Raw genomic sequence first — 12122 nt, forward strand, 5'->3', positions numbered from 1 at the left:
ATTATGTAATTCACTAACATTCTCATGGATAATTTTTAAGGGCACTGAAGGATCTCTCTGTGGCTGGTTTTGCATGATGGAACTGATTGTCTATTGCATAATATGAATGCACCGTTAGTTAATGATATCTTTACTTGGTCTTTCTCATTCACGAAAACTCATATGGTCTGCTGTGTTATTAGCCGTCGGAAGAATTATGTGAAAATCGAAAGCAAGAAGTGACCCTGCGGGAAGAAATGGAGGCTCTGAGAGATAAATTGGAGAAGCAAAACTTAACTGAAATGATGCTGGACTGTGCTAGGCTAAAAGCTCTTTGTCACGAGAGAGACACAGCTCTTCAAGTACAATTCGTCTGCCTAATTATCATTTTTCTCTTTCTTTTTGTTTCTTTTGAATAGGTTGTTTTGTCCTTCAGGCTGCAACCTCAGAGAAGAGGAGCTTGGCAGCAAAATTGACCAAGTTGAGCAGTCAAACATCGGAGAGTACTGCAAAGAACGATATGCTGAGAGGGCACATCAAGCAGAAGAAAACATGAAGAGAGCAGTTGATGAGGTGACATCTCCTATAATTAATCTTAGCTCAATCATTCTGATTCTTTTTCCTTGGAAGTTGTCTTGAATAGTTCCTGCAAATGCAAATGGAAATTCTCAAGAGAAACTTTGAACAAGAAAGGCAGTCCTTCAAGTTTAGAGTGTCTGAACTTGAAAAGAAATTGGAAGTGGCCGTAAAAGGTTTGACACGTCTGGCTAGCTGCCTTACAGAATAATCTAGAGGAACTCGAGGAATTGAGAGATGAAAGAGGTAAAGATTAATCTAGAGGAACTCGAGGAATTGAAAGACTAATCGTGTATATTCGGTCCTATTTTTGCCCAAGTACTTTTCTTCTAGGATCTTTCTTGTATAGCTTCTCTTCTCTTGTCATTGAGTCGAAAAAAGATTTACTATTTACAATGATGCTCCATCTTCTAGGATATCGATAGTAAGAATGAGCAGGCTCTTGAAGTATTCTTGTTGTCTCTTCTGGTGTAGCTTCTTTTCTCCTGTCATTGAGTCGATAAAGGATTTACTATTAACAATGATGCTCCATCTTCTAGGATATCGATAGTAAGAATGAGCAGGCTCTTGAAGTAGCAATGGGATCGATTGGCGAAGCTGTAGCTCTCTGTAAAGAAGAAGAAACTCTGAGGAAACGGTGTTTTAGCACCAAACAAGGCTTATTTGTCCGTCAAAACTTTTCAGTTTGGCTTGACTGTCATTACAATAGTTTGTTATGAGGAAAGTCTTGCAACTTTACCATTCAAGTGTGCATGATTGGCCGTGGAATGTCTCAGCATGGGAAAAAATGTACTATTCGCCTATTATTGGAGGGCGACAAGGGAGAGGGTGGTTAAGAAAAAGAAATGTCATTTGATGTCCCGACATTAAATGTCACTTATCACAGGCGAGCTATTCCCACTGCTTGAAGAGCTGGATTCACTCACGCAATCTTTCATATTAATTTTCGCCTCATGAAATATTTGAAATCGATACCCCTTGACACACCTCGCTCGCAATTAATTCTCGTTTATCAAAAATATAGTTGACACATGAATTTCAAGATGGTATTGGACAAAATTTTAACAGAGCTTCTTGTTTATATTGGTTGACTGGCCATCGGAAATCCACATCTGTCGCGATGTATGGTTTGCCTAAATACATTGCGTTTGAATTAGGCAAGATCTTGTAAGTGAACTTTCATTTTATTCTCTTTGCCATTTTCGGTGGAGGGTTTTTCGAACGAGAGGGGAGGACAAAGGATCACAAGGTACCCTAAGCTTTCATTTTGTACATGGGTATGATGAAGGATAATTTAGTGCTTTATTCCACATAGCAGTCACGTATCCAAGTCAACAGATAGGTCACTCCATTTAGCTTTCGCCACTTGTTTAGGTGGGGCCCCACCTGTCTATGGATGAGGCCCCTCGTGGCGATCACCTTTCACTAATGGTATGAAATCTTCAACAGAACCTTTATTCAGTATGAGCCATGTCTGCTGAATTTTACCAGGACAAAATCATCGAGTAGGGGAACAGCAACCTAAATGAAAGATAAGCTCCGCCGATGTCGAACAACTAGTTAACAAACCAAGCAATGATACTCAAGGATATTCTCAACATTGCCAAACTGTGACGGCTTATCAGAGACAGCAGCAACAAATACAAACGTTTCGACCGAAGCGGAAGGATTTTATATCTAACCTCTTCTACTTTCCTGTGGCATAAGAGAACTATGATACATATCGAGCAGCTTCTAAAAAAGGAACCTTTGGAGAAGAACCTGAAGAGATGGAGCCACTTAAAAGCAAGCTGTTCTTCCTTATGCCGCATGGACTGATAAAATCCAGTCATTTCTCCTCGAACTCAACATCGATAATGTCACGTTCAGACTTCGAAGAAGCGTTGCGTCTTCCACCACCTGAGAACCCATCTCGTGAAAAGAAGTCCCCTTTCGGCTGCCATACAATGTTCCCACAGCCGGCACAACGAACGATTTGGTTTTTGTATCCAGCAAACTGCCTTTTACAAGCTGGACAAGCGCCCTGTGTTCATCACACGGTCAGAAGTTTCAGAAATCCTAGAAGACAAGTTCCTCTCTGAGCTTCAAGTCAAGAAGTTCACTAAAACTTTCGTGTGCGTTCACATCTTACATAGAACTGCATTTACAGATTCTCAAAGAAACAGTTTAACCAAAATTACCACTGCAGAACTTGCAATTGAGAGAAATCCACTCTATTGCTCATTGATAGACAGGCAGTTTGCAATCTGACCTAGAGTCACGTGTTCAATTTTATCTTTCGCGGACTTCTCTTTCTCTTACATTTCTCAACTCAATCACTGTCGCTTCCTAAGAATTCAGTACGCAATTAAAGAACAAAATGATTTTTTAACTTCTCTCTTCAGATTATGGAATTATTAATGCCAGGGGAACAATAGTTTTGTTACTGGATTCCATGTGGGGAAGAGAAACATACATTCCAACTAAACAGTGTTCAAATATAGACAGAAACTAACTCAGAGGCAGGGATAGAAGCCCTTCTCGCCCCATTGTAGCCAACTAAGTATGAAATTAAGGAGGTGACTTACTGTTTGAGACAAATCTTTTTCCCGTTTCAATTTATATTCTTCCATATTCCTTACTTCTTTTATCATGAATCCCTATTAACCTATTTCTCTGTTTGATATGAGATCATGATTAATATCTAGCAATCAAATTTCCAAAGAGTAAACCAACTGAAGACTCTCCAGCCCCAAAACGAAAGACAACCGGGGACTCGTAAAATTTAACTTTCCATACCAATGCAGAATATACATCCTTCACATAGAAAACTTTCAAAGTCACTGGAGAGTTTTCAAATACACTTAAGACTCGTTGAGAAAATATAATAAGTTGGTGTGCTAGACTTTAATTGCGTGTTCAGTACTACCCAGTTGTTGCAATCTCCACTTGTAATTTGTCATATCATTTAATACATCAAATTTGGGAATGTTCTCAATATACATAAACAGAAATAGTAGAAGAAACCCTGCCCTACAATACACATGCATTAAACAGCTAAAATGCGATGTTCTGCTTTTGATTAAAGGAAGTAAAGGTAGAATCAATACCTTGATGATGAGATTATTGGCAACTGTTCCAATGAGAAGGGGACCAGCAAAAGGCAGTATCCAGGTAGCAAGTATCAGACATCGGAAGAGCCATCCGGATAATGCAAACCAGAGGAAAAAAATTGTCTACAGACAAGGACAGGGAAACAGATAGAATGTGAGCGATCAATTGGCAAAAGAATCTTCGAGCAAAAGAAAAGAAGGAAAAAAAAAAAACAGACTGAGCACCCGATAGGGACAAGAACAAACAAGATACGATGCAGATAAATGTTTAATGCATGGGCTGCTCAACTCAAGCATTCTCAATGTCACACTAGCAGAGTTACCCAATTATCTACTCAATTAGAACCAATTCTGGATACGAGAATAAAATTCCTCTGGGGGAAAAGCAAATAACCCTGAATCATTGAGGGTGAGAGGAAGAGTTATACACTCGGACTGCATCTTCCTTATAAGGTTTCTACAGGCATCATGAAGAAATAAATCACACAAACAGTACTATCTTGATAAACATATAATTTTCAAGTTACATATGATACTCACTGCAAAGCCTCTTCCTAGTGGCGTCTCCAAAAAGTCATTGAGATCCTTCCTGTACTGCAAGTACAAGGAAAAAGAACTTGTAACTGTACATAAAAACATCAAGAAGAAAACCCTTTGGTTTCTTGACAAACTAATGGCGAAAGTGCAGAAGACATCGTCAATCAGCAACTTAGAGGAAGGGGGACACACACACACACACACACAGAGTCGTGCAATTTTTTCTACATTTGTCCATAATTCAGTTGAACAGGTACAAAACTTGTGGACAATAGTGAACTTCTGCCTAACTAGGAGAAGGAGAGAACTAAATCAATTTCTAATAAAGAGGAGAGAGACATCTGCCAAAACTATTTCTGGGTTGAGTCCTAAAGTAAGTGATTTCCTAAGTAAATGAGATCTTTTTCTCATAGATGTCCAATGTAAATGGGAAGGCACTCTCTTGATACCACTTGAACTAAATCCTTCCCCTTTTTAACAATGAAATGGTAACGTCAATTTCTCTCCATTGATATTACAGTATTTAAAAACTAAAGCTGGATTATATCATCTTGAGGTGCAAATACAGAAACTTGCTCTCCAGCCTCAAAATTGTAGCACAAGTAGAGTAAATGGAAACACAAAGCAACAGTTTCATCAAAACCCTATTTAACATAAACTCCAACAGGGTGCGTGTCATTCACCATTCTTCCAATCATCCAAACGAAGCAAAAGCAGAGCATCTCCAACAAGGTCCTGTTTTGCTTTTGAACAAGCGTTACTTCTTGCTCCTCCACGGGAAGCTAACACTGGCTTATTCAATTTCACAATTCTCAGAAATTACAATCGAGCTTAGAAGTTTTACCAAATACAGGGGCTGAGTAACATCTCAACCTCTTCTGCTATAAAAATGAACCGACCGAGCTTAAACACCTCATCCATACACAAGCAGAGAAGCAATTCACAAGCAATTCCGCTGTACATAAAGCACCTAGCGGAAGTGTATCATTTTCATTAGCATTATTTCGTTATCCAATCAAAACGAGTAGAAAACAATAAAAGAAGAAGAAGAAAACGCCGAGCTCATAGGCTCGTCTCACACCCAACTGAGATCAACTACAGCAAGAACCACCAGCTTGTCTCACACACAACCGCGATTAACTACAGCAAGTGCTTACCCGGGGCCAGTTCCTGCTGAAATCCAGAGTGAAAGTCCGCCACCGCTGTCCGATCTCGAACTCGCGGTCGATCTCGCGCGCTCTATCGGCGGCCGATTGAGCCACGGCGCCGAGCCGCCGGGAGACCGAGTAGCGGCGGTCGATGCGCTCTGTGGTCTTCCTCGCCTCGAAGAGGAAAAGCTCGAAGCGGTCGTTGGCACTCCGCCATGCATCCCTCCAGGCCTCGCCCGAGGCGACTCTCTGGGCGAAGCGGTCCAAGTCGCTGCGCCGGAAGGAGCGGACGGGAAGCGTCGCGGGGCGCGGAGCGAAGGGACGGAGGCGATGGGGTCGGGCGGGCAGAGTGGGGTTCCAAGGGAGGTTTGTGGTCGTAACCATCGCCACCAGCCCACGCAAGTAAAGAATTGGAGAAAAGAAAATGAACTAAGCCTCTTTTGACTTTGACAAAAGAATATACCAATTTCTCTTCTTCTTTTTTCCTTTCTGGAAGATTATGGACTGTTCTGCGGCTGTCCTGTTATTTACCGCGCTTCTTTTTCTTTTTCTTCTTCTTTTGTTTTTTTTTATTCCTCTTGGTAAGCCAAAATGTACGGGACAATTTTAGTGCAGGGGATCCGATTCAGGTCGGGTCAATGACCAGTTATCGAGAATTGGCCCGTTCTGGTTTCCAAAAAATAATTATTTGTAATCAACCAGAAAAGCGGGTGAAATTTCAAAAATATCGTTTCGATCTTTCAAATTGACTTTTTGGAATCTCACGGCTCAACAGCAACCCGAACTTCTATCAATACATAATTTCACAGCTTTATAAACTTTACGAAAAGAGTTGATTTAGCTTTGATAGTTCACAACGCGCATGCAAAAAATCCTTTCTCCATTCCCTTGTGCTTGTCTCGCACTCTCAAGAGCTCTTGTAACTTATTCGGGCTGAGGAAGGTGAATGGGCTTCAAGAAAAAAAAAATCTGAGAACATCAAAGCAAAAGAGAGAGAGAGAGAGAGAGAGAGACTGTTATGTTAAACAATAACCTACAATGGAGAGCCTTATCAGTTTAAATTTAGAGTCAAAATTTGAATTTTGTAAAGTTACATATAAGAAACTCAAAGTCAACCCCATACTTCGTGTCAAAAAAATTTCTTCTTATTGTTATTAAAGTGTGAAAAAATAACTTATTTGTCACAAGAGGATTTTTTTTTTTTTTGGTGATGGATATGTTCATCGGACCACGTGAAAAACTTACTTCCCATGGTATCGTGCAACTTAGAAATATACAAGAAAAGGTTACTGACAAAGTGTAAGAGTTACCAAATTTTAGGTGGTTTAAAGGTTCTTTTAAACTTGAAGGGTCACAAAACAAGAGACGAATTATTTGTTTGTAATAAGAGAATGATATAGAAAAAAGTCACGAAATAACATGAAAAACTTCAAAATTAAAACTTGGCGAGACTTAAAAATTCATTCACGTAATAAATCATGCTTTTCCTAATTTTTTTTTAATGATGAACCTTGGTCAAAATTTGACTATTTTTTTTTTCAGCGAATCGTTTATGTGGTTGTCATGTTATCATAAATTAGGAGTTCACATGACAAATCCTATCCAAAATGAATGTATTTAAAAACAATAAAAGCTTTACGGAATTGCTTGATAGAATTAGAAATTCGATGATATGATGATAAATCCTCGTAAGGTTTAGTGATTATAGGGGAAATTCTATTCACCCTTTTACATTTTACTTCTCCTAATGAGAAGGCAAAAGAACAAATGCCATGCCCGATGGGGCTTGGACCCGACCCGACCCGACACCCGCAACAGAAGGCACTCGCTGGGCGGGGCGGGGCGGCTCGGCCCGACTCGACTCAAGGGATATAAATACGCGGAAGACGAGACGGGATTCAACGGCTCCTCCAACCGATAAGGCCGTAGCAGCTCTCACCAGAAAGCGCAGGGACACGGCGTTCATCAATTGATCGCCATAGTATTCTATTCTCAGCCGGTCTTTGCTTTGTCCAGGGTTTGGGGTTTATCACTCTCTATTCGGGACGCCCGCCCTTTTTTTTTTTTTTTTTTTTTCACTCTTTCTTCACCTTGCTTTTCATACATTTCTCAAGATTTCTTACGCATTTGGCTGCGATGGCGTCCCAACTCATTCGCGAATGGACGGGGATTCAACAGTTCCCAGCTGCCACTCAGACCAAGTTGCTTGAATTGCTTGGCAAACTCAAGCAGGAGGTCTCACTTCTCAATTTCCGATGTTTATGTCTGCGCAAATGTTTGTGGTTTGTTTTTGCTACACTTTAGCGAGTGGATTACGATGCTGCGGGTGCACACCTAGCGTTTCTTGCGTTTTATACTTGCACTACAGTCCTTGTTCTGATGTTTTGAAAAGCATGGTTTCAATATACGTGTGGTGCTAGATTGGTTCATGCTATTTTGCCAAAATATGTTTCTTCACGGCCTTCTGTCTCGAGCAAGAAAGATTATTATGTGTGAATGGAAATGCCTGAGCGGCTATTTCAGATCCTCGGGATAGCCGTTGCTGTAGAATTAAGTTTCCAATGCAGTGGCATGCTTCTCAAGTATTTCTGCACACTCATTTCTGGGGGACATAATTTTTGTACCATTCGCGCAGAATGTCAGCACCTTGACAATCCTCGTTATGGGGAAGGGAGGCATAGGAAAATCGTCCACTGTTAATTCAATTATAGGGGAGAGGGCTGTTGCCGTCAGCGCTTTCCAGGTACATGGTTTACTTTTCATCCATGTTAATGCTGTTGGGGTTGTCTAATACATAATAGTTGTCTTGTAGTCAGAAATTCCACGACCTGTGATGGTTTCACGCTCAACGGCTGGTTTTACGCTCAATGTCATTGACACTCCTGGGCTCATAGAAGGGGGATATGTTAATGACCAGACTCTTGAGAATATAAAGCGGTTGGTCTTACCTTTATCCGTCAGTTCTCGACTTATCTGGATTGTCTTATGTTTCTTTCCGTTTTGTGTAGCTTCCTTGTGAACAAGACCATAGACATTCTCCTCTATGTGGACCGATTGGATACATATAGGGTGGATAACTTGGACAAGCAGGTCGTTAAGGCTGTTACAGAGAGTTTTGGTAAAGAGATATGGAAAAGAGCCTTGGTTGTCCTAACGCATGCTCAGCTTTTGCCACCGGATGGCCTGGAATATGATGTTTTCTTCACTGGAAGATCAGAGGCCCTTCTTAAAGTTGTTCGATCTGGAGCCAAGATAAAGAAGCAAGATACTTGGGTAAATTTGTCTTTACCCAAGATTTACCGTCAACATCGACCTTTTCCCGTGAAGAGCCTTTCGCTCAACCTACAGCATGCAACTTCCATAAATTTTCTGTGTGACTTCTCTCACTGTAATGCATAATTATTCACTTTTCATTTGTTTTTACCAGGGCGATGCCATTCCTGTTGCCTTGGTTGAGAACAGTGGGAGATGTAATAAGAATGAAAACATTGAAAAGGTCAGACACTGTTCACTATGAGTTATCACCTTTTTATTTTTTATGATTTGTTTGTTTGAGCAGCCATTGACAAAAATTATTGTGTGCCTTCTGTGCACAGGTTCTTCCTTGTGGAACAGCTTGGATTCCCAATTTAGTTAAAACAATCACAGAGGTCGCGTTAAATGGAAGCAAACCTATATTGGTAAACAAGAAGCTGATTGAAGGGCCAAATCCTGATAGGAGATGGAAAGAATTTATACCATTAGTTTTTGCATTCCAAGTAAGTTGCCATGGAACTGTCATATTGCTCTTTCCACATCATCCGCCAGACACATCATCCGCCAGACAGTTGTTGATGCAAGCTCTTTTTTGTTGTATTTGGTTGTTAACAGTACTTCTTCATCATTAAACCTCTACAACGGGCAATCAAGAATGATATGGCAAGGGAGACAAGACCAGCATGGGAGCTAAGGGACACTGGGTTGTCTAGTCGAAAGTTTTAATCAACTATAACGTACGTAAATTCTGTTGCTGTCAATGTTTGTGTTGAGTGTGTTTGCCCTGCGGATGGAACTTTCTGGCGGTTTGTTATTCGAGATTCTTTTTCTACATGATAGAACAGTGAAATTCTTGATGAAGGAATTCAGTATGCAAATCTCCTCTTTTGACTCCATCCACTTGTATATAGGATCAATGTGCAGACCGGAATGCAGTAGAATGATGGTAAAGCTCAATAGAAGATGGAACTCGATCAAGCAAAATATGTCGCTATCTTACATGACTGGCTCGACATGTATGCTCGTGCATGAGTCCTGCCAGTATTCACAATGAGGCTGTCAGTGGGTTTTCAACAGATGGCTAGTTCTGTGATGTTTGTCTGAATTGTGGGACAAAAGCAAAAGATATCAGATACCCCTGGTTTTGTAGCTATAACGTGCTCCATGAAATGTTCATTCATTAAGAAGACCGGTTAAGTTGGAACAGAGCTGCCAGAGCATCAGCTTTTTTACAGGCTTTCCACTTTGTGAATCGATGGAAGAGGCTCTTGAGAGATTGAATTTTTCGGGAGAGTGCTCTACCATGTATTCTTGTATACTCAGATAACCATTGCAATTCATTCACCTTTATCTGTAAGTTACATTTTTTCGCCTCAGGGTTCTTGACTATAGGAGATCTGTGTGTTTCGCCCATTTTCTTTTGGACGGCCGACGTTCACATCAATGATTCTCGGCCAATAGGAATGAATTGACAAAAGGTGAAAAAATTTAGGACTGAATTGGCAAAAGTATAAGAGATTTAGGATTTTTTTTGACAATTTCCTCCTAAAGTGCAATTACTATGTTAACCTGCACGGAATCAATGTGGACATATACAAGAAAGAAAACCCAAGCATCCTCGTTGCAATAGATAAATAGGGATGCATTACATTTTGATTGAATAAACCCAAGATTTACGAGAAAATAACTAAGCTCTGTATACCATGGCCGGATGCTTGTTTAAGAGCATAAATAGACTTTTAAGATCGGAAGTAGACTTTCACCAATTCATTCTCTCGCAGATCCTCACGTGCTTTGAGTTCAAAATTTGGCAATTCGATTAGCCAAATCAGGTAACAAAATACTCATCCTCAGAATATTTTATGCTTTGTTATTTGATTTGGTTGATTGTATATCCTAATTGAATATCCTGCACATCTTTTGATATTATGGATAGATCTTGCTTAAGCTGAAAATACCTTTTAATTTGGAGATCATCTGAGAATATTTTCAAAATATCATAAGATAACTTCCTCATTCGAAAGATGTGAATCTAGATGAATAGGGCAATTTTCCGCAACCCCCTATGATTTTCGAAACTAATGTGGTCTGATGGTTGATTTGTTTAGTATGTTTATCTTTGCATCTTGTTTGCTATTGTGTGTTCTGTTTATTTTTATAAAGTTTGAACATTAGTCAACAAGATTGCCCATAGCACATATTGTGCCTTGTGTCCGCACGTGTGAATTTTATATCAAATCCTCGATCTTGAGAAGCAAATTGATAATTCCTAAATAGAATTTCAAAGTTTTCTTATGTATATGGGGATGCCGGTAATTCTATAATATATTCACTTGATAGCCCCAATCTCGGGGAATGTTGTGAATAAAAATCAGAATTTCATAGTTAAAGGTATTTTATGGGCAATATTGTTTACTTTTGTTCAAATTTGATCCTTTTCATGGTTTAAATAAATTCCCAAAAAATCTAAAAAAATACTCTATGTTTTCTTAAGTTAAACCATGTTTTCTCATACCTTTTGCATGGAAAATGACCCCTAGTAAAGTTTAGGACATTGAGAAATCAATTTCTTGAATTAAATTGGGTGTTATTTCACTTTAGGATAGCTTTTTATCTCAATTTTTCATAAATCCGAAAATGCACAATAATACCCAAAAATGCGATGTCATGCATATTTTGCTACATCATATTATGCCATGTCGTGCATATTTTGCCACGTCATGATTGCCATGTCATTGCATATTTTGTGAGGTCAACATACACGTCATTCATGCATTTTTCATATCATAATGGCACGTTATTTTGCATATTAATTTTCGCATGTAGCATAGTTTTTTCCATGTCATCACATTTTATACGTCATATAGTTAGATTACATTTGCATTGCATTTAACAAGAGAAAATCCCAAAAAAATAATTAATTGAAATCACCAAACCAAGGATTTGTCATGAAAATTTATTATTGAAAGGGCATTAATTGAATAATCAATGTAATCAAGTTCCCGAATTCTTTTAATCTCCGGTTCGCATGGAACAAAGTATTTTCTCCCGAATAGTTTATTTAGGTTTCTAATCTCCTACCACAAAAGATTAATGGCGGCTCCGAAATTGAAAATGTTTTTTTGCATAATTAATCATGAACCTTAAGTTGCGAGTTGGTAGAACTTGGGAGAACTCAAACTAGATTAGTAAATTCAATTTAATTAATTTGATAATCTATTAACATAAGAATCCCTATTTTTAGGTCAATTTTAGGTTTAGCGTAAACCTAATTCCTTCATAAATCAAAAGTTCAAATCGCGAATTTCATAGAAACTCTAGAAACAATGGTGTATGTTGTCGGGACCCGGGCCCCGCCACCTGCTTGCGTGTTCCGCTTTAATTTACTATTAATTGTCTATAATAGAGGGCACATGCGGAAGACGCTACAGGATACAAGTGCATGTATAAACGAATAAAAAGATAAGCACGACGCTCTAAGAGTAAAGCTTTTCATAATGTTCATAAACCCGATAAAACACACGATCAATAATAA

The 12122-nt window shown here is 39.2% G+C and overlaps 2 protein-coding genes across 3 annotated transcripts; one reads left to right on the plus strand and one right to left on the minus strand.

Moving 5' to 3' along the window:
• Positions 1 to 1984: 1984 nt before the first annotated feature.
• Positions 1985 to 5756, minus strand: LOC115744755. The gene is made up of 4 exons (XM_030680083.2): positions 5342 to 5756; positions 4188 to 4241; positions 3645 to 3770; positions 1985 to 2578 (listed from the first exon to the last, which is right to left on the minus strand). Exons 1-4 carry the CDS (start codon positions 5714 to 5716, stop codon positions 2384 to 2386), a joined length of 750 nt encoding a protein of 249 aa, XP_030535943.1. The 5' UTR covers positions 5717 to 5756; the 3' UTR covers positions 1985 to 2383.
• Positions 5757 to 7238: 1482 nt separating this feature from the next.
• On the plus strand, positions 7239 to 10003 carry LOC115740330 (translocase of chloroplast 34, chloroplastic-like). Of its 2 annotated transcripts, XM_030673824.2 has the most exons (8): positions 7239 to 7567; positions 7968 to 8075; positions 8145 to 8269; positions 8341 to 8605; positions 8760 to 8828; positions 8929 to 9090; positions 9203 to 9324; positions 9499 to 10003. In XM_030673824.2, the coding sequence occupies exons 1-7, from the start codon at positions 7469 to 7471 to the stop codon at positions 9311 to 9313; spliced, it is 939 nt and encodes a 312-aa protein (XP_030529684.1). In that variant the 5' UTR covers positions 7239 to 7468; the 3' UTR covers positions 9314 to 9324; positions 9499 to 10003. The 2 variants fall into 2 exon arrangements, with proteins under 2 accessions (XP_030529684.1, XP_030529679.1); XM_030673819.2 differs by lacking the exon at positions 9499 to 10003 and having other exon boundaries at positions 9203 to 9467.
• Positions 10004 to 12122: the final 2119 nt, after the last annotated feature.

This window comes from Rhodamnia argentea, chromosome 7 (genome assembly GCF_020921035.1).
Source record: "Rhodamnia argentea isolate NSW1041297 chromosome 7, ASM2092103v1, whole genome shotgun sequence".
In the NCBI taxonomy this organism is placed as follows: domain Eukaryota; kingdom Viridiplantae; phylum Streptophyta; class Magnoliopsida; order Myrtales; family Myrtaceae; genus Rhodamnia; species Rhodamnia argentea.